This window comes from Oncorhynchus clarkii, chromosome 13 (assembly GCF_045791955.1).
Source record: "Oncorhynchus clarkii lewisi isolate Uvic-CL-2024 chromosome 13, UVic_Ocla_1.0, whole genome shotgun sequence".
NCBI lineage: Eukaryota > Metazoa > Chordata > Actinopteri > Salmoniformes > Salmonidae > Oncorhynchus > Oncorhynchus clarkii.
Window position 1 is genome coordinate 19,469,260 of NC_092159.1, and position 23,637 is coordinate 19,492,896.

The 23,637-nt window shown below is 41.8% G+C and overlaps 1 protein-coding gene across 1 annotated transcript in view; it reads right to left on the minus strand.

Moving 5' to 3' along the window:
• The window catches only part of LOC139423813 (VPS10 domain-containing receptor SorCS1-like), a 159,862-nt gene that overhangs the window by 40,544 nt on the left and 95,681 nt on the right, over positions 1 to 23,637 (minus strand). The window contains exons 4-9 of the mRNA XM_071175448.1: positions 14,331 to 14,489; positions 7,358 to 7,431; positions 5,000 to 5,064; positions 3,911 to 4,029; positions 3,509 to 3,598; positions 662 to 841 (exon numbers count right to left, since the gene is read on the minus strand). Of these exons, the coding sequence (XP_071031549.1) occupies positions 662 to 841; positions 3,509 to 3,598; positions 3,911 to 4,029; positions 5,000 to 5,064; positions 7,358 to 7,431; positions 14,331 to 14,489 (687 nt within the window). The remainder of the gene's footprint in view (positions 1 to 661; positions 842 to 3,508; positions 3,599 to 3,910; positions 4,030 to 4,999; positions 5,065 to 7,357; positions 7,432 to 14,330; positions 14,490 to 23,637) is intronic.

The following is a 23,637-nucleotide window of genomic DNA, read 5'->3' on the forward strand; positions in this document are numbered from 1 at the left end:
AAAGACAGAAAGATTCAGAGAAGCCATGGAGCCAGGCAGCAGTGTTACCCACTAGACCAGCCTCAGGCACACATACGGGTACATCTACCTTATCTCCAGTATATTTACTTTGTACATGTACAGGAGGTATATCATGACGTTTTATATTTACCTCATACAGGTCTACCATGATGTTGTATATTTACCTCATACAGGTCTACCATGATGTTGTATATTCACCTCATACAGGTCTACCGTGATGTTTTATATTTACCTCATACAGGTCTACCATGATGTTTTATATTCACCTCATGCAGGTCTACCATGATGTTTTATATTTACCTCATACAGGTCTACCATGATGTTTTATATTTACCTCATACAGGTCTACCATGATGTTGTATATTTACCTCATACAGGTCTACCATGATGTTTTATATTTACCTCATACAGGTCTACCGTGATGTTTTATATTTACCTCATACAGGTCTAACGTGATGTTGTATATTTACCTCATACAGGTCTACCATGATGTTGTATATTTACCTCATACAGGTCTACCATGATGTTTTATATTCAACTCATACAGGTCTACCATGATGTTTTATATTCAACTCATACAGGTCTAACGTGATGTTGTATATTTACCTCATACAGGTCTATCATGATGTTTTATATTTACCTCATACAGGTCTATCATGACGTTGCCCTCGTGCCCCATGCTGCTGACCACGTTCTCCAGGGCCAGGGTGTAGAAGACCCCTCCAGTCTCTGACACGTACAGGTTGTAGGTGTCGTTCTGGTTCCACTCCTGCACGGCCGCAACCACCCGGTTCTCATCCGTACTGATCACATGCAGATCCTAGCAGAGAAAGAATGTCAGTGGGTTACATTTGACATGAAGTTGCATATATACTTTATCATGTAATTGGAACAAATACATACATTTGTGAGCTGTAATTAATTACAGACTAATATACACTGAGTGTACAAAACATCAGGAATACCTGCTCTTACATGACATAGACTGACCAGGTGAAAACTATGATCCCTTATTGATGTCACTTGTTAAATCCACTTCAATCAGTGTAGAGGAAGGGGAGGAGACAGGTTACAAAATTATCTTTAAGCATTGAGACAAGTATTGTGTATTCTTGCCATTCAGAGTGTGAATGGGCAAAACAGAAGATTTGTGCCTTTTAATGGGGTATGGTAGTAGGTGCCAGCCGCACCGGTTTGTGTCAAGAACTCCAACGCTGCTGAGTTTTTCACGCTCGACAGTTTCCTGTGTGTATCACGAATGGTCCACCATCCAAAGGATATCCAGCCAACTTGACACAACTGTGGGAATCATTGGAGTCAACATGGGCCGGTATCCCTGTGGAAAGCTTTTGACACACTGTAGAGTCCATGCCACGACGAATTGAGGCTGTTCTGAGGGCAACTCAATGTTTGGTGCACTAAGTTAATTGAACATTTTAATGAACATTTAAATTAATCATTTTTACAGAGATTTTGTTTGATTACAATTCAATCATTAGTTGGTAGCTAACCATTTCAAATAGATTGCATTGGTGAAACAATCAGATTTAATTAATGACATGAAGGCCAACTGTAATTTCACTTACACAATAGAATAATTACACAATAGTAATTACAGTGAAATTACACTGGAATGAACAACTTGATGAAGAGAGTATCAAGCAACACAAACTCAAACTCACACCTTCAATTTCAAAATCCCCATGTAATTATCAAATTAACAGAGGTGATGCGGTCTGTAACTCTCAAAATGTATAGCTTGCCCCTCCTTTTCACCAGTAAGGTAACAGAAAAACAATCTACCGCTTCAGAAGTATAGTACAATGGAAGTGATCTGATTAAATAAAATGTTGATTTGGTACTATCTCTAACTACTGTAGCTCCCCAATGGAGATAATAGTTTATTTAGAATGCATTCTAACTCATCCAGCACATAATCACAAGAAAATAACATAAATTACAATCGAATCTAACATCTCCCTTGATTAACCTTAAAAATTGACATTCCATGTTCCCACAATCAACGCCTGTTAATAATAATAATATGTCAACGGGTGTATTACAGTGGCCTTTCGAGAACCTCCGTCTACCCAATTTACTCATCCCACCCCCGCTGGGTTTAATCATAAGACTAAATCAGTATCCGACCTCATTCTCACCAACGTAACTCCAGCGAGGAGGATATTACACTTATTAACTTGAATTGCGTGCTTGTCGGCCCGCACTAACACAGAGGGACACAAGCTGTTCTCACTAGTGAATTTCATCTACCTCTGACTGCGCCTGCACACCCCAGTGTGTAGAGAGAGAGAGAGGGAGAGAGTGTGTGAGAGAGAGAAAGAGACTAGGATGGCCCATGGCTTGATTGAATAAAACATGTTTAATTGTCAATGGAGAGGTGGGAAGGCCACAAAGGAGACCACAAGCCGCATTGAATAACAATGCCAGAAATAACGGCAGTTGGTTTTGGCCTCAGTTCACTCATAAATAACAAAGAGATGCTGGATAGAAAGCTACCTGTGATGTTTCCAGTATTGGTCTCATGATGGCTTAGGTTTGAATTCCAATAGAGATTATTCTTTTGATGCATTTAAGGTAGGTTGAAACATAGATATATATCCACTGGACCGGAGTCTGGACGAGTGGGTAACACTCTCGCTTCCGGAACCAAAAACTTCCTCCTGCAGCAGGGATCACTGATTGTTTCCGGCATGAGCCCTAGACACTTCTGCACCCTCTACTCTGTCTTCCTGCTTCTGTTCTCCCTACTCAGTCTTCCTGCTTCTGTCTACTCAGTCTTCCTGCTTCTGTTCTCCCTACTCAGTCTTCCTGCTTCTGTTCTCCCTACTCAGTCTTCCTGCTTCTGTTCTCCCTACTCAGTCTTCCTGCTTCTGTTCTCCCTACTCAGTCTTCCTGCTTCTGTCTACTCAGTCTTCCTGCTTCTGTCTACTCAGTCTTCCTGCTTCTGTTCTCCCTACTCAGTCTTCCTGCTTCTGTTCTCCCTACTCAGTCTTCCTGCTTCTGTTCTCCCTACTCAGTCTTCCTGCTTCTGTTCTCCCTACTCAGTCTTCCTGCTTCTGTCTACTCAGTCTTCCTGCTTCTGTTCTCCCTACTCAGTCTTCCTGCTTCTGTTCTCCCTACTCAGTCTTCCTGCTTCTGTTCTCCCTACTCAGTCTTCCTGCTTCTGTTCTCCCTACTCAGTCTTCCTGCTTCTGTCTACTCAGTCTTCCTGCTTCTGTTCTCCCTACTCAGTCTTCCTGCTTCTGTTCTCCCTACTCTGTCTTCTTGCTTCTGTTCTCCCTACTCAGTCTTCCTGCTTCTGTCTACTCAGTCTTCCTGCTTCTGTTCTCCCTACTCTGTCTTCCTGCTTCTGTTCTCCCTACTCAGTGTTCCTGCTTCTGTTCCCTCTACTCCGTCTCCCTGCTTCTGCTCCTATCCTGGCATGTTGATCAACCATTGTATGACCATGTGTGACTGTGAGTTATACCTTAGGCAAGGTGTACTTGGGTAGCTTCATGGGTGTGAAGACTTCCCGCTTGGCTGACACATAGTAGATGGGACGCCCACCAGTTGACACCTGCAGGTCATGAAACCATTGAATGAAAAAACACATTCAAGATATATATGACCCATCAAACATACTACACACTAAAGCCCTGATTTAATATAATCTGTTATAATACATTTCAAATAAAAGTATAACATGTTCTCTCTCTCTCACACATACCATTGTTCGTTCACATTCAAGCAGTATAACACATCAATCCCAATGGCATATTCACACAATATACATACTGAAATGATCTCAACATTTCTGATAATCCTACTACATGTTCTCTTACACACACAGCTCTGTTCTGGTTCACGTCAGATATGTACAATTACCAACCTGGACAAACACATACTCGTCTTGCACCACAAGGGAATTGGGGTCAATGTAGCCAGGGAACGGCTTGCCCTTATTGGCCTCGGTGCAGTTCTGCAGCTTGCAGGTGACGTACAGCGCCTCTGCACACACGGAGAGAAGAAACCGCAGCCATTGAACCAATGATCATATTAGCCAATGGGGGACAGGCAGCCTTCACAGCGAGCTAGCCTTCCATCAGGTGTCTCACATGAATTGCGTCAATAAAGTGGTGAGAGAAAAGCGAGGGGAAAGTGGAGGGTGGACCAGGGAGGCCAATTGCTTTCTTTCCCCTCTATCGCAGTGTGAGGTGGGGAGAGAGGTGTGGGACTGGCTGTCCCTGTGTGTTAGGCGTCAGCTAACTATGTTGTCTGGTTTACACAGTGAGCCGCCTGATCAATGGTGATGGCCATACTGGGGCAAAGCTTGCGCTGTCACAAGGGTGTCTGTATCTGTGGCGGCTGCTAACTGGGGGTGATTCTGCCACTCAAGCCAAAAGGGTGGTTGTTTGCTTTCTGTCAGGGATTAGAAGGGAGCTTCTATTTTTGTCTATTGAGTTAGTTGAGGGCCGGGAAGAATACCCCTTAAGTTTTGAGAGATGTATCCCCAGTACAATGGCGTAGATTAACTATGAGTTGTATATGTCATGTGTTACCTCCATATCTGTCTCAACCTTTTGACGTTAGGATACATGGTAAATATAATATGTTCATGACAGAGTAGAAAAACATAAATTGTGAATTGGTATTGTATCATGCGTATTGCGTCACTGTATCAGGTAGATCCATTCAAGTGAATTCTGTCTGTGCCAAAACACCGGACAGGTGGCCATTGTGTTTCCATCCATTCCATTGACATTCAGAATGTTGAGTATCGGGATCACTCTGGTTTTAAAGGCATTCTAATATATGCATTACTTTTTCAATCGTCATTGTGCGTCCCCCGCGCCTTCAATCGTGTGGCCCGTAGCCCTACATACCCTCTCAATCCCTTTCCACTTTAGTTCAAGGCTCATAGTACAGACACCGGAAAATTTAGGAACAGAGCAGGAACTCTGAAAATTGAATTACTCACGTCCTTCAGAGATGATGGTTTCCAGGTGAATTAAGCCCGGTTCTTTGTCTAAACCCGTTTTCGACCTGCGGGGGAGAAGACGAATTTCTTTCATGTACATCACTATTCTTTAGCAAGGAAGGACAGAAGGACTTCACTGATGCTACCGAGTTTCTCATCCCTGAGATTGCTTGTCAGATAAATTCAGAACACTGAGGGGAAATGACAGCCAGAATAACGATTGCCAGAAACTTCAAGGACCCCAGGCTATAACCTTGAGGAACACCTCAAAAGGTTGTTCATTGAGGTAAAAAGGAAAACTACCTCAGGTGTTGCGTGTGATGTTACCGTGTTCAAGGCCAAACCATACCAAACTGCCCTTACTTTCCTGACAGATTGATGGAGAACACATCCTAACATTAGCAAGAGGGAAGGTAATTGATTTTCTCAGAACGCCCGCAGACACAGTGCAGCTGCACAAAATCATGGCCTCAAATATTTACTAAAAGGAAATCAGAGGGATATCTTCATAGAGCAAATGAGACAGCACACAATGGGAGATGAGATAACGCACAGAGCCCACCCCCCGGTCTTAATTATGGCACTTTTTGGCAGTATTGGTGATTTCCTAGATAAAACGCATAATCTCTGGAGACTGACCTATTTACCTTTCTCCCTCATTCTCTCTTCAGTTTAAAAACTAAGGGTGAACAACCATTATTTAAGCTCACCTATTTCAATTCTCATAGACTGTACTAGTGGTGAGTTTGAATCTACAGCATCTACAATGTGGGAAGATGTAAGGGGCAGTAATAATGATTTGACATGTGATTAGCTGTGATGTTGTCTTTCCTTGAGACTAGTGGTTTAAACAGGTACAAATTATTAGAAGGATTGTCATGAGATGGAGCTCTTGCCTCACATAAAAAACCCAGAGAAGATGTGATCTATAGATGTGATCCAGATTCTAGATGAAAATCTGCTCACGGCTGGCAGGTTGACGTTTTTTGGGACGAGTCCTGTCCTCGAGTCAGAACTGAGCATTTCTGCTTGATTTTGACTTCTGCTGCTGCAAAGTCAAAATTGGCTATATTGTAAAAATGTATTAGCTCTTTGGTATAATTTAATGTTAGGGTTAGGCATCAGGGTTGGCAGTGTGATTAAGATTAGGGTTAGGTTTAAAATCAGATGTTATGAATTTGTGGCTGTGCTAGCGACCACTCTGCAAAGCTGCCTCCAGAACAAGATTCATGACAAAACACGTTAACCTGCTCACGACTGTGCCTTTTCTTTTCAACTACAATGGTCCGATTCAGAAAGGAAGTTTCCCAAAAACCTTATCAACAGGGTGCACACAGTCCTAAAAATAAACCTCATTCACTCAAGGAGTGCAGAAGCAAACCCTCTAGGCATCCTCTTCCCAGAACTGCCTAGCTTGTTACCACTGACAGTTTCTCACAAATTTACTCAACAAAAGCTTCTTCTTTTTTTTTATATACATCCGATTTAAGCCAGTTGTGTTAAAAATGACTGGATTTGACAGTTCGTGTCTGGCAGACGTGGGACCAGCTACGAAGTAGAACAGACGGAGAACAGAGGAGGAGAACAAGAAACGAAACAGTAGAAGGAAGATCAAATCCCGGCAGAATATAGATAGAAGACGAGAGCATTCTCATGGGGTGGATTTGACTGACACGGTCAAGTAAGGTCATGCTTTCGAAAGACCTAGGGCTTTATGGTTCAAACAGAAGATCCAAATCAAACTACAATGCTCTCATTATCAAGTGTTGTCAAGGTCTGCTGTATCCCATGACGGAGAAGCTCATAAAAAAAGAATAAAAAAAATATATTTGCAGCATTAATTGTACAAGGTATTTCATGAGAATCCAAATCCATTTAACTCCCTCAAACTAACATTCCAAACGTAACTCCAAAACCTTGGATATGACCTTGCTTTAGGAATAACATTGAACAGGACCCCTCCTGAGCTCCAACAGGTTCTGGCTGAAATCACAAAACTCATCCAAAATCCCACTCATGTGTTGACTACTCGGTCTGTTCACATTCCCGTGTCCACTAGCCACGCTCGACCAAACGAAGACCACATCGTTAGCTGCATTCCAAATCCTGAACCATTCAGCACAGTGAGTTCACGAACAAGCCCTAATGCATTCGTTAGAAGTCTGAAACTCTTTGGAGCGCCAGCACCCTGCTAACTCATGTTGAGAAAGCACAGGCGCAGACACGTTAATAATGTAACGCAAAGAAGAGGATTCACTCTGGCATATCTGCTTCCAAAGACCAAATAAGGATTTCAATGTATAGTTAGTCTTTGACATTAGGGAAGACAGGAAGAAGGTTATAGGTTGCTGTGCTTACCAGTAGAATCGATTGGGGGCCACCCTCTCATGGACAAGTTGCCACCTCCTTCCAAACTCCACCGAGCTGTACAGCTGTGGGGAGAAAGCCGGTGGGACTTACATATTGTATTCAGTCAGACAAGACAGATTAAATGAATACTGTAAAATAATCATTCAACGCAAACCCTAAGTGACAGTCCAGATATAGTTTACTTTAATTCAAATAGTTTAGCATTTTTTCATTACACTCAATGTGATACAATATGAGCATAACTCGTTATACAATTAGTCCTGCTCATTTCACAAATGATGCAATCACGCAATTACTTCCGTAGGAAAAATTGTTCACAAGTTCATTTTCATTCTTGAGATGCTATGTTACCTACTTGGCACAAGAGAGCAACAAAAATGTGCCTCAGAACAGGGCTGAAGCTGAGGACACGATCTGTCAATTCTCCACACATTCTTTCCATGTGAAAACCTCACACACATTCCCAGGTTAAATATGAAGCTGTAAAAGGGATTGTGTATGGTGAGGGTGTCATTGTACTGGATATATGGCTGCATACTCCTAACAAGGCTAGAGATCAGCGGGGGGGGTTGTGTTTGTGTGTGTGTGGCGGGGGGCCTAGCAGGGGAGCCGCAGCACAGCCGGTGGTCTCAATGTGAGCATTGTTTCGCAAGTCAGCACTTCGGTAGGTTGCTGAGATATCCCAATCTCTACTGAGAGCTGCTACACAGAGATGGTTCGCACACACACACACACACACACACACACACACACACACACACACACACACATAGGCATCGCAATCTCTATTGGTAGATGGTTTGAGCCGAGGGGGGATTCTTTCAAGAAACAGGAAATCTTATTTGGGGAAGGAAGCAAGGCACAATTGAATATCCTGAATAAGCATGGAATAAATGCCTTTTGGTTGCTTCTTTTTTCACTATTTAATTTGGAGTCAGTATTTTTTCTGGTCACTGTGAACTATGAACTATCCATGAATAATGTCAATATTGGGCTTTGTTTTGTTTGTTGTTTTTTGAGCTTAATCTGTTTACTGCTGTCCAGCCAATGAGACGCAAACCTTGTGAGAATGGTAAAGTTGTGAAAGTTTGGATGTGTTTTTATTTATTTTTATTTTTTAAAATTTTTTACAAAAACACCTGCGACAGCTAAGCCAAATGATGTATTGGTTTACTGATTATAGCAGAGAAGTCAACGAGGCATGAGACTTTATTTAATTGTTTTAGTTTGTGGACTTTTTCCGTTTTAAACGTGAGCGATCAAGCATAACATGTAAACAGTCATTTATTAACGGCCGACTGAATGGTGATACTGTTTGTTAATATTTGTTTATTTTTTTAACTTGTAGTTTTTTACTCTTTCCTGAAGGGTGAAGTCAAGGCCTCAGTTAACGGACCTCAATATCAGCACATTTTCATTCAAATAATCCCCTTGACAATTCTTGTTATTCAATTGATAATCATGTTTAATTCAACTGATCCGAACCACCATTAAAGCCAAGCTGAATTGCAGGCATTTGAACTGTTGTGAAATGATGTTCCATTATGTAAGGTCTTTAACAAGGTCTTTACACAATGGTCTTCAAAGAACACCAGTGAAGGCCAACCATTAGGGTCTTCAGTCCACAACACATACTAACACCATCCGTAACATCATTAAACATTTCATAACCATGTCATAACATTAGATCAGGTCAGGTTGAACACGTTACTATGTATGTACAGTACTGTACTGCATGTACTATACAGTCGGTTGCTTCCATACCATTTGTGCCTTACACAATATCTGCCTATGAGGCATATGCTATTCTGGCCACAGAACATGGTCAATATATTTCTATGTCAATACATGGCAGTGGAAAATGTGAATAGTGCTATTTGAACTGAGCTATGACTTTCATAAGGAACAGAGTTGAATTAAACAGATGCAAGAAGAAGGGGTAGAGAGGCAGGAAATCACTGACTAATTAGCTAACCCCCACACTGGGGTTGTGTCTAAATTGCACCCTATTCCCTAGTTAGTGCACTAATTTTAACCAGGCCCCATATGGATCTGTTCAAAAGTAGTGCCTCATATAGGGAATAGGGTGCCATTTGAGACACACACAGTGTTAGCACTTAGTCAGGCAAGTTGGAGAGGAGGGAGAGTGAGAGGGATTTGTACACTGAAATAAGTACTGGCTAGAGAGCCAGATCTCCAATCTAGGAAATGCCAAGGAGGAAGGAGGAATAGCTCCAAGGGACCATAGAGAGTAAATAAAGAGAATGGAAAAGACGGGAGCAGGAGATAGAGGGAGGGAGGGAGACGAGGGGAGACTGAGAGTGAGAGATTTAGAGAGAGAGAGAGAGAGAAGAAAGAAGTGAGGGTCTATAGAGTGTAGCATATTTATATATACACATGGCCAGGTGCATCCTATAACAACAGCCGAAAACCTCCCGAAGTACAATAAGTGTCTCCTCTGGAAAAATGAGTATTATTATTTATCAGATGTGAAGCATTAGGCCCAAATGGCTCTGGTCTGCAAGCTAGGCATTTATTAATGGTAATGGTCAAAATGGCTATATATCGCAGGTCTGGAATATATCTTTGGCATAATTACCTTCTCTCTTGCCTCAGTAATTCACAGACAATTACCATCACAAGACAGTGTCTCATGTATTAGATGATTATTTATTCATTAACCATTCCATAACCATTTATTCGATACAAACATGCACTGCATTCCCTTAGACTCCAATATCAATTAATTATAAGCACAATGTTTACATGTTTGTCTGATTCATCGAGCTTAAATGGGGAGATCAAATCACTGAGTCATGGTGAAAAGGAATTAGTCAAACCCTCGGTCTAAGGGTATATAATACACGTTTAGCCTTTGTTAAGGTGCATATGACTGTTTATCAGGGTTCACCTGTGTTGGTTTTTCTTTCTCCTAAAGTTATTGGAAGGAATGCCGGGCCTACATTTAACGGACGAGGAGCTTCAAGGGAAATCTACCTCATATTCACCATCTCCAGCACCACCCCAACATTAACATATGTGAAAATGGCCCGTTTCTATGTTTTGTAGTAAAAACAATAGAGAAAGATGAGTCTTTCCAAGGACATCATCAACCAATTAGTAGAGAATTAGCAGGCAATTAGTTGGCAATGCCTACGCACAATTGGTCAAAATCAAACGATGCACAATGATGATATCATTGGAAACACGTATCTTCCTCTATCTCTTTTTACTACCAAACATGGAAATAAACAATTGTCACATATGTCTATGTTGGGGTGGTGCTGGAAGTGATGTTCATGAAGTTGAAAAATGGTGAAGTTTCCTTTTAAGGGACTTAAAAAAGGGACCTCAAAAGTCCCCACACTGCAAAAGAAAGTCCTCATGTAGGGCCATCTATAGGACTCTATGAAATATATGAAGTATGATGAGTGTATGGCACTATTCAGGGCATTTGGAAAGCATTCAGACCGTTTCCCTTTTTCCACATTTTGTTACGTTACAGCCTTATTCTAAAATGGATAAAATCACACAATGACAAAGATGAAAAACATCCTGGCAGCATGATGCTGCCACCACCATGCTTCACAGTAGCGAGACTGGGAAACTAGATGAACGGAGCAAAGTACAGAGAGTGTCTTGATGAAAACCTGCTCCAGAGCGCTCAGGACCACAGACTGGGGGCGAAGATTCACCTCCCAACGGGACAACAACCCGAAGCACACATCCAAGACAACGCAGGAGTGGCTTTGGGAAAGTCTCTGAATGTCCTTGAGTGGCCCAGCCAGAGCCCGGACTTGAACCCAATAAAACATCTCTGGACCTGAAAATAGATATGCAGCAACACTCCCCATCCAACCTGACAGAGTTTGAGAAATTCTACAGAGAAAAATGGGAAAAACTCCCCAAATATAGGTGTGCCAAGCGTGTAGCGTCATACCCAAGAAGAATCAAGGCTGTAATCGCTGCCAAAGGAGCTTCAACAAAGTACTGAGTAAAGGGTCTGAATACTTATGTAAATGTTATATCAGTTTTTGGTTTTTAATACATTTGCAAAATGTTCTAAAAACCTATTTTTCTTTGTCATTATGGGGTATTGTGTGTAGATTGATGATGAAAAATAACAATTTAATCCATTTTAGAATAAGGCTGTAACGTAACAAAATGTGGAAAAAGTGAAGGAGTCTGAATACATTCTGAATGCACTGTATATGGAGTATGTGGCTCTATATATGGCTTTGGTTTCAGTCACAAGAACTGCATTTATTCAAGTATGAGCAAATCAGTTTGAGTAAGTTATGACTACTTGACTTTGCCACTCAGTTGAACTTAAACATATTACACAGTCTAGTGTCATTATGTCAACAATCATCAACCCATTGTGTGAATGCTTCTCGCTTTCTGGAAAGTTCAGGGCTACCTTCAGGACTACTTTCAGTTTACATCCACCGACACCAATCGAGTCTCTAACTCGTCTAATTGCTCTTTCTCCCTCCTACTCCCTCTCTTCTCCCTCTCTCCCCCTCCTCCCTCTCTCTTTGTCATATCTGAATATGAGTAATGAGTCAGACAATAGCCTCTCGCCATGGTCACGCCACTCACTCACCGTCAGAAAAAAATTGTCCCCTGATGCTGCCTCACCCCTCACTCTCACCCTCCACCTGACTCATAACAGCTCACCTTGTTTTGATGTCTGACAGAGGCCAAAGCCGATAGAAGACAGAAAGCCTCAGATGACAAAAGAGACAGTAGCTAGCTACCAGATACAGTAGTTAAGTGATCTCTCTGTGTGTGTGTGTGTGTGTGTGTGTGTGTGTGTGTGTGTGTGTGTGTGTGTGTGTGCGTGTGTGTTTTCTAGAAGTCCCTCAATCTAAGACATGCAAATAATGAGGAGGAATAGCTCTAAGGGACCACTGCAAGATAAATGAAGGAAAGGGGAAAGAGTAGGAGAGAGGGAGTGAGGAAGGAAGGAAGGGAGGGAGGTAGAGAGGTTGCCTGACGACTCAAACTGAATTCTTCCGCTGCTCGTCTGAGACTGCCATCATTGAGGCTATTTGTCGTGATGTCAAAATGAGGGGTGTTGTACAAAACAAAGTCATCAGTGATTGGATAATTTCTAACCAATCAGGTGATCAAAGCCCGTTTTCAAACCCACTGCTTTACCCATGTGTGTTCTGGCTCTGGCCCAACCCATCGATTTCTGGGACCAATCAAAATGGATAGAATTTGTTTGCATTCAAGAAATCGTCTGGGAGGTACTCGGATTCAGACTCATTGCGGAGAATAAACTAACGCTCGTGGGCGTGGCGTAGCATTTAGCTGGAGCAAGGCGTCTGGGTAGTCAGGTAAGTAGAGAGGGGGGTAGGTAAGGAGAGTGAGCGATTGAGATTGAGATTGAGGGGGGGGTTGGTTCAACTCAACATTAGGAAGATGTTCTTAATGTTTTGTACACTCAGTGTATATGCATGGCCAGGTGCATCTTATAACTACAGCCAAAACACCTCCCAAGTTACACTAAGTACCTCCTCAGGAAAGAAAAGAGAAACATTCATTATTTATCAGATGTGAAACATTAGGCGCAAATGGCTCTGGCTGCAAGCAAGGCATTTATTAATGGTAATGGTCATTCTCAAAATTGCTATAAATCGCAGGTCTGGAATATATATTTTACATATTACCATCTCCTGCCTCAGTAGTTCATCAGTAATTACCATCATCAGACAGCGTCTCATATATTAGACGGTTATTTATTCTTAAAACGGCAACGCTTCATTCCCTGGGACTAGAATCTTGATGATTCATCGCCACATATGTTATACCTTTGATGCCTTTTTCCGAAAATACTGTAGTGGATATCAAACCACTGAGTCATGGTGAAAAGGAATTAGTCAAACCCTCGGTCTAAGGGTATATAATACACGTTTAGCCTTTGTTAAGGTGCATATGACTGTTTATCGGGGTTCACCTCTGTTGGTTTTGCTTTCTCCTAAAGTTATTGGAAGGAATGCCGGGCCTACATTTAACGGATGAGGAGCTTAAGGGACTTAGGGATTCGTCCTCTAAAGTCCCCAAACTGCATCGTAAAATCCTCATGTAGGGCCACCTGAGCCACATATACAGTAGGACTCTATATTGAGTATATTGAGTGTATGGCACTATATATGGAATATATGGAGAATATTGAGAATACAGTATGGCACTATATATGGAGTATGGCTCCATTTACAGCAATATGTAGTAGATTGAGTATATGACACTATATATGGAGTATGGCTCCATATACAGCAATATGTAGTAGATTGAGTATATGACACTATATATAGAGTATATGGGGTATAGAGTACATGGCTCTAGTCTCAGCCACAGAAACTCAATGTATTAAAATAAAGCAAATCGTTGCGTAAGTTATGAACACTTGACTTTGCCACTTGTCTAAACTCCAATACATTAAATAGAATCAACAATCATCAACCCTCATAGTTTAAAGCCCACTCACTATCTTAGTTGAGGGCTATCATAAGTTTAAATCCACTGACAATCCACAAAATATGCTAATCAAGTCTCTCTCTCTCTCTCGCCATGGTAACGCGACTCACTCAACTGCAGAGTAACTAGTCCCCAACTGATGCCACCTCATCCCTCACCCCACCGCCTGACTCAGAAGAATTATCATTTAATTACCATAGTGAATTATTGTAATGTTTGTTTATGTGTCAATTAATCCCATAAGGGATGGGGTTGCCAATTGACAATTTGACACGAAAAGAAAAAAAAAGATCATTCATTCATAACAGCTCATCTTGTTTTGATGTCTGACAGAGGGCAAAACAGACAAAAGACAGAAAGCCTCTGATGACAAAAAGAGACTATAGCTAGCTACCAGATACAGTAGTTAAGTGATCTCTGAGTGGGTGTGTGCGCGCGTGTGTCAGTCAGTTCTCTCTCCTCCCTCTCCTCTTACCTTCTGGTCATGGCTGTAGGCAAGGATCCAGTCCTCCTGCTCGGGGTGGAAGAGAAGGCTGAGGATGTAGAAGCTGAGGCGGTACTTCTGATAGGTGGCTCCCTCATCGGAGCTGATCAGCAGGCTGCTTTCCACCTCCGGGTCAGTCAGAAGCATGATCTGAATGAGAGCAGACAGAAATAGAATCAGAGCTAGCCATGGAGGGAACTGGTCCTGGAAGAATGGGATATATTATAGTGAGCTTGGGAGTGAGGCTTAGTTTGAATCAGTGTTGGATAAAGATTTAAATGGTATATATTTTGGTAATCCATGCAGTGAAGGCTCCTCAGAGGAAGGGGAGGACCATCCTACTCAGTAAATATCATAAAAAATTGTGAAACATTAAAACGGTTATCCTTTTTAGATAAAACTATACTAAATGTATTCACGTCACCAAATAGTTTATTAAAACACACTGTTTTGCAATGAAGGTCTACAGCAGCCTCAACAGCACTCTGTAGGGTAGCGCCATGATGGACTCGGTGGACAGCTAGTTTCCGTCCTCCTCTGGGTACAACGACTTCAATACAAAATCAACCCCTTCCATAGACTTACACAGTAATTGTGACAACTTCCGGAGGACGTCCGTCTGCTTCTGCAGCATGAACCGACATGGTGTCCACCCAATCAATCAAAGGATCAGAGAATGAATCTAGTACTGAAAGGATAAGCTACAGCTAGCTAGCATGGCAGTTTATAAAATGTGGTGAGTAGTAGACTCAAAAAAAGAGAAAGCCAATAGTTGAACAGTTTAACAAATGAATTTCGTTAAAAATGAAGAAGCAAGAGAGAGAGAGCTATATTTTGTTGTATTTTCTTTCACTTTCACTTAGCTAGCGAATGCAGCTAGCTAGTTTAGCCTGCTCAAACACCCAGCTCAAACAGAGAGGGATGCTATGTTAGCTAGCTGGCTATGGCTATCCAACACTGGAACTCTTCCAAGTCAAGGTAAGCTTTTGGTTTTATTAATGTATTGCTACCAGGCCCCATCGGTGTAACTGCTAAACTGCTTGCTGACTGTACACTGTACTGCATGATTGTAGCAGGTTTACTAACATGTTAGTTCTAGTAACCATGTTGACTATGACGTTAGTTAATATGGTGACAATGATGTAGGCCGTGTGTCACGGTTGGAGGTTACAATATGAAGGTTTGGCTTAGAAAGGTTTTTTCGCCTGGTCACAGACAGCTAATGTGTTGTGTACTGAAGTCCACAAGCGAAGGGAAAATGTGAGCGGAGGAGAGCGTGTAGATGCGAGAAGGAATTATACAATGAGCAAAATTATCATGCTGTTTGTATGTGGCTGCTATGAAAGTGAACTGTGTTTGAATGTGATTAGGGTGTATTCATTTCGCCAATTTTTTTGAAAAACATTTCTTAAACGGAATCAAACTTAACGAAACAGGGATAAACATACCTGAATTTGTCAAACAGAAACTCTTGTTTGCAACTGTTGGACTAATGATTACGCCCTAGATCAACTAGACACAGTCAAGAGTGTGCAAAGTATTGAATGTGTCACTGTCTGTCACCTTGATTACTCCAATTTTCCTCTCGACCTTTGCAACTAAGTTGTAAACTTTCATTGATAGGTTAGATTGTAGCAACCTCATGATGGGAATAGGGAAAATTCTAGTATCATGTAGTAACCTAAACCTATCGATTTTACATTGAGCTGGTAACAGAAATAAGGCCATGCTCATCCTCCCTCATCTTAAACATCGCCGACCACCACTGAATCCATGTGATAGGCAGCTTGAGAGTTTGAAGTTGCACGATTGAAAAAATAAAATAATTATTCAAATATATGATTTGATTATAAAGTCTACATTTAATAACAGATATAATGTCAGTAATTTGCGGTTCTAAATTGGCGTCTTTAGACTCACTGTCATCTCCCGCTTGTTAGATATCTCAATTATAAACCTGTGTTCCGCTCTGCTAGATCCTAATTACTGTTGTACAGACAGTCTTTTAAAACACCTTTTGCCTATCTTGTAGCGAGTGTGTATGGGTAACGCATTCAGATTGCTCTCCCTCTCTCTCTTTCTCTTGCGCTCTGTTCAGTCAGGCTTTGAAAGCTCTAATTTCCCACAAGCTTTGTTCTTTTCTTGGAGGTTCACAATTTTTTCCCTGTGATTGTGCCAAATGAGAACAAAAACACATATATCAAAAGATATAATCAGCAGCAAATGTAATTGAATCAGTCATCCTGAACACTTACATAACCCCTTATCAGTAGCACAGTGGGAAGGAAGTAGAGTGTGTGTGTGTGTGTGTGTGTGTGTGTGTGTGTGTGTGTGTGTGTGTGTGTGTGTGTGTGTGTGTGTGTGTGAATAAAACCATGAACTGATTGGCATATATTATCCTAACTCATCCATCCCAGTAGTGTCCACAATTTCAGTGTCAGACAACGACTCTGAAACCTCCACAGTTTCAGTGTCGAGACATTGTGGAACCGTCAAACCGTCGAAGTCTAGGAGTCTCCTCACACCACCATATTTCTATAGTTCACCCTTCCCCAGCCAGACCACTGATAACATTAAGCTAGCAAATTGTCATTAATGACACCAGTCGTGCATGGATCACACTGCTATGGAACCATACTGACTATGGTCTATAGAGGATAGAGAAAAGGAGAAAGGAGAAAAGGCTAACGGAGTAGGGAGACACAACCTTCAACCAACATCCCAAGGGGATTTTAACAGGTTCCCCTGTGTCACATGACAGATGTCTTTCCAATCAGTTATCACTCTTTCTCAGCTTTTCCCCATTTGACAAATCTCCTAAGTTTCCCTGATTACCATCAATAGCGGTGGATTTGGGAATGGGGCATGAGCTAAAATGCCCAATACACTTCCAGCAGGAACCATTGGCTATATAACATAGTCTCAGCCGCGCCTGCTCAAGCTTGCTAAGTCATTTGTCAAACTATGCATGATAATGGTAGCTATAGTGGGCCGACCCCAAACACAAGTTCATCAATCACGGTGAGCTAGCTAGCGTAGCGCCATACGTGATCCACATGCTGACCAATCCAATCAAATATCAAATGTAGCACCCAACACGGTTTCTTTTTTACATTCCATACACAATTAACACTTTGTAAGAGACAGTATTTTAACTCTGGGCACTATAAAAACTTGTGTCTGCTCCTATAAATATGGAAACAACACCCTAGTGCGATATAGCCCTACTCTAGCCTAGCCTATGTAGGCTAATGCAGCTATTGTGATACAGCCCTATTCTAGCCTAGTCTATGTAGGCTAATGCAGCTATTGCGATACAGCCCTATTCTAGCTTAGCCTATGTAGGCTAATGCAGCTATTGTGATACAGCCCTATTCTAGCCTAGCCTATGTAGGCTAATGCAGCTATTGTGAAGGGAGGATTATAAGCAGTTTCATCAATTCGGGGAACACTCACAACAACTTATTTCAATAATATGTTTTTGGAATATGGAAATCGATATATCCTAGTGCGACGTGGAAATGGATTATGAAGATTCTGGTGAGCTTCTCGGGGATGTGGTTGTATCTGATTAGTTCCACTTATAACCTTCAGATGAGAGAGAAATGAGGGGAAGAGTTGGACAGATGTGGCTGTGAGGGAATGAATCCTGTAGGAGTTGTGTTGAATACTATATTCCCGCTTCATAAGATGACATTAACCATGAGCGGTAAACAGGGCAATGAAGTTGCCAAGTATTCAGCAGTTATACTTTTATCTAAATACTCAACTTCACTTAACATGGATAAGCCTTTAGACTTCTGTTAGCTCGGAGCTTTACCTTGTCATTTTACATATTTATATAAAACTGTATAAAAATGTCAACAACGTCCTCATCATGCAGAATTACATGACTGTTTGCTTAGACAGTAGCTGTATCTTTAGATAAGCCATCTTGGAGCTTCACCTTGTAATTGAACAGATTTCTATAAAACTGCATGGAAATGTCAACATCCTCTTCACACAACATGACATTGCGGTGTCATGTTTAGGCAGGAAATGACAGACTGAACATGTGGACTCAATCAACGTTTCCAATGGCAATTTCAAGAAACCATCACACTCTGGTCAAAACAATGCATGTCCAAATGTTGCTTAATGCTTTGCTTGTTAAAAATCCTTCACTTGTTGCTTAATTAACAGAGTTTTGGAAATAAAATGAGAAAAAGAGAAAAATGGAGTCTGAAGAAATCATGCTGACCCTGAAATGTTCTCCATCAGAGTTCCATGCTCTGTAATCCACACTTAAACGCTGGCATTTTGTTAATTTCTACACTTCACACTTTCCCCTGATGGGGCACGGGGAAAAGAGAGGGCATGCCTGGAATTGCTACATTTGTGTGTGTGTGTGTGTGTGTGTGTGTGTGTGTGTGTGTGTGTGTGTGTGTGTGTGTGTGTGTGTGTGTGTGTGTGTGTGTGTGTGTGTGTGTGTGTGTGTGTGTGTGTGTGTGTATATACGTATGTGCGTGTGCACGCATTTAGTTTATGAAGCCAAAGAGGTTCAAAATGACCAAAGGATAATGAAGAAGCCACCAACTGCAAGACATTTAAGAAGTGTGCGATGAATAACACAGTGAGTTAATAGCCGTGCAGCAGTAAATACTCAGTGATAGAATATTAATGAAATTAGGCCCATATTTTCCATTTCACCCCAGTCACAGTAATTGGATTGTGAAGCCTCTCTCTAAATCCAAGCGTAACACAGTCGGTGCCCCAGCGACAAATATACTCTCTTTGCACTATAGGAGGTTCAAATGGCAAGATTTCAATGAAGTTCATGGAGAGGAGTAGAGGGAAAGTAGTACTCACTAAATTGTAGCTCCTAACAACAGACCCTTACTTTTAGGCTGACATGTTGCTACTAGTTTGACTACCCAGACATGATTATGAGAGTTTGAATGGGCAACATGACAGATGTTACTTCCTGTAAACGAGCAGCAGGTGCATTTGTTGTTGAACGGAAAACAATAGGAGTTGCTTGTTCGACTAATGTCATCCCATGGACGGTCGGTGACCAGTAGGTGAACTCCTCAGACAAAAAAAGTTAGTCTTGACTGTCTCTTTCGCCTGAAGAGCAGCAGAGTAGTGTAGAAGCCATGAATCAGCCACCATCTAGTGGCCCAAGTAACAATTACACAACACCCAACATAACTAGACCAAGGGTCTTCAACCTTTTCTTGCCAAGGGACCCCCCTCCCAGGCAAACCAGCGACCCAGGAACCCTCATCATATGTTAGGAAAAACGTGTTTCTTTCACATGTCTTGTCTTATCATCAGATGAATGATAATGGCAAGGAGAAGTAATTAACATTTTATAATGAATATATTTGGTGAGGTTTCTCTACATTTTGACTTCCCCCCACATTATAATTGGAAGAGGAAGTGGAACTCCAAACACATTTTGGCTAAGAGCACTTGCGTAGCGCAGTTTCTCTGGACCCCCGCAAAGTCAGCCCCTCAGTGTAGACTACCGATCGCTGTCCGTGGTTCTGAAATTGCAACGTCTATGTGGCTGCCTATCGATAGGCTATCAGATTGGTGCTAGTGCTTGTAGTAGCCTATAGCTTTGCTTTAATGGATACATGTTTTATTTTTTGGGATTGTCATTTTCTCATGTTGAGCCTAACACTTATGTTTCACTAAGCTATAGGCCTACAGTGTTGCAATGCTGCTGTTTAGAATGCTGTCTGGTTGCAATAATGTATTTACTTCCTCAGTCATTAACGTAGGACATTCAAACGTTGCAGATTGTGAAATGAATGTTCCATGCAACAACATACTAATCAGTAACCAATTTATGTTTTTAAATAGGATACAACTGTCCTGTAGCCCTAAAAGCCTACCTTTGCCGTCCTCACTCTCTCGTGCAGCTTAGGTAAAACGTAAAACCAGTCTATTAATGCCAATGATGAAAACAATAGCTTACTAGGGATTGTTTCATTATACAGACAATGCAGTCTAGCCTACTAGCCTATCTATAGCTATATGCAGTACTTAGCATGGTAGCCTATATATATTACACACTGGAACTAGGACTCCACGCTGTGCGCTATCCGTCTCATCACTCGTAGGCTTTACCGTCAGCTTGGTTTTCTGGGAGAGGAGGAGGAGGTGGAGGCTCGACAATCTCACTAGAGAAACTTGTCACTATTCGCAAAGGGAGGAAGAAGAGGAGGGCCCTGCTATAAGTCCACTCTTATAGCAGGGCCCGGGCAGTGAGGTCTCAGTCTGGACTGGCAGCTGCTGCATAACTAGGCCTATTAGCTTCCACCTGGTGTTTGAGGACAAGGTGGTCATTTGGCATGAGGTTGGTCAGATAAAGCTTTTTTTGCTGCGTTTTTGTGGACCACTTGGCCTTTTGTTCATCCACCATCAACAATGCACTCACTCTCCATCCGAGTCGACCTGATTCACCTAACTGTTTTGAACTTTTGATAGCCAAATAGGTGAGGAGGCCGAGGCGGGCTGCCACCGGCACTGCTCGGTAATAGGCTAATTAGATGCATGACAACTATATAGTCTGTCTGACTAACCTACTACTATGTAGATTGGACAATAAACACTTCACTTGTTAGATGTGGAAATTTAAAAGGAGAGTTACTGTCAAAATAATTTCTTAAAAACATGAAATTTAGACATACAGTGGGGAGAAGTATTTGATACACTGACGATTTTGCAGGTTTTCCTACTTACAAAGCATGTAGAGGTCTGTAATTTTTAATATAGGTAAACTTCAACTGTGAGAGATGGAATCTAAAACAAAAATCCTGAAAATCACATTGTATGATTTTTAAGTCATTCATTTGCATTTTATTGCATGACATAAGAATTTGATACATCAGAAAAGCATAACTTAATATTTGGTACAGAAACCTTTGTTTGCAATGACAGAGATCATACGTTTCCTGTAGTTCTTGACCAGGTTTGCACACACTGCAGCAGGGATTTTGGCCCACTCCTCCATACAGACCTTCTCCAGGTCCTTCAGGTTTCGGGGCTGTCGCTGGGCAATACTGACTTTTAGCTCCCTCCAAAGATTTTCTATTGGGTTCAGGTCTGGAGACTGGCTAGGCCACTGCAGGACCTTGAGATGCTTCTTACGGAGCCACTCCTTAGTTGCCCTGGCTGTATGTTTCGGGTCGTTGTCATGCTGGAAGACCCAGCCACCACCCATTTTCAATGCTCTTACTGAGGGAAGGAGGTTGTTGGCCAAGATCTCACGATACATGGCCCCATCCATCCTCCCCTCAATACGGTGCAGTCGTCCTGTCCCCTTTGCAGAAAAGCATCCCCAAAGAATGATGTTTCCACCTCCATGCTTCACGGTTGGGATGGTGTTCTTGGGGTTGTACTCATCCTTCTTCTTCCTCCAAACACAGCGAGTGGAGTTTAGACCAAAAACCTCTATTTTTGTCTCATCAGACCAAATTACATTCTCCCATTCCTCCTCTGGATCATCCAGATGGTCATTGGCAAACTTTAGACGGGCCTGGAAATGCGCTGCCTTGAGCAGGGGGACCTTTCGTGCATTGCAGGATTTTAATCCATGACTGCGTGGTGTGTTACTAATGGTTTTCTTTGAGACTGTGGTCCCGGCTCTCTTCAGGTCATTGGCCGTGTAGTTCTGGGCTGATTCCTCACCTTCCTCGTGATCATTGATGCCCCACGAGGTGAGATCTTGCATGGAGCCCCAGACTGAGGGTGATTGACCGTCATCTTGAACCTCTTCCATTTTCTAATAATTGCGCCAAGTTGTTGCCTTCTCACCAAGCTGCTTGCCTATTGTCTTGTAGCCCATCCCAGCTTTGTGCAGGTCTACAATTTTATCCCTGATGTCCTTACACAGCTCTCTGGTCTTGGCCATTGTGGAGAGGTTGGAGTCTGTTTGATTGAGTGTGTGGACAGGTGTCTTTTATACAGGTAACGAGTTCAAACAGGTGCAGTTAATACAGGTAATGAGTGGATAAAAGGAGGGCTTCTTAAAGACACACTAACTGTCTGTGAGAGACGGAATTCTTGCTGGTTGGTAGGTGATCAAATACTTATGTCATGCAACAAAATGCAAAATAATGACTTAAAAATCATACAATGTGATTTTCTGGATTTTTGTTTTAGATTCCGTCTCTCACAGTTGAAGTGTACCTATGATAAAAATTACAGACCTCTACATGCTTTGTAAGTAGGAAAACCTGCAAAATCGGCAGTGTATAAATACTTGTTATCCCCACTCTAGGTGTGAGCTGGACGGTCTCATCAGCCCCCAGAGCTTGCGGGAGTTTCTGCTGCACCAGTGGCTAAGAGCAGCTGTTCAGCTGGTTAAACAAAGGTTCGCCATGTGTTGGAAAAACTGTATGTCCGAGTTGAGAAAGCATACCAGCAGCCAGCGCCACTTGCTGCACTGGTAGCCTTTAACGCAGGTTCTTTTCAAAGCCTATGTCAAATAGTCCAGTGAGTGTAATTGGCTCCAATGAGTGTAACTTGCTCAATATTAGGAGTTAAGAAATAAAGTTCACATCATTAGAAATAAGATAATATCCTATTTTCTACTGTAGGTATGTCATTTTAAATGTGTTTATTCTGTTGTTGCAAGCAATATTCATAAAATTAAACAGTACCTCCATGGACCCCCCAGAGTTTTAAAATAACTTCCTCTGTTTAAAACTTAGCAATTTGGCCAATCGACAGTTCTTTCTGCATCAGCTGGTCAGATAGTCCAATTTATATTTGGAGTTAGGGCGATTCCAAAAATGTGTCCAAAAAGAGAAGAAAACTCCCCAGCAAATACGTTTGAGTTTGATGGATAGGAAGTGTAGGGGTTTTTCATGAGGAAAATCATGAATAGAAACCGTCCAACTTGGCAGGAGAAAAGGCAGCAAGATCATATTGCGTAAATCTTATAAGACATACTGCTCTTGAGCTACAGTAAATCAGAACGTACATCTATCTACTGTGAGTGAAATGTTCCAATATTCACATGGACATTCTATATTAATGTCTTAAGAATGTATCTTAATAACGCTATTACAACTGAGATAATTGTCCACCGTGCATTTTAATTGCTGACAGAATGGCTTCAATTTCCTCTGTATGCCTGTCTGGAATGAATAAAAATGGCCTCCTCTTTCCTTTGTGAGAAATCTCAGTGTAACACACTCACTAAGACCCAGGAAAGATAATACATCTTTAATGAAAAGCCCTGCAGTGCCTTGGAGAGATCATTTCTTCCTAATGGACTTCACTTTCTTCATCTGCTAATACA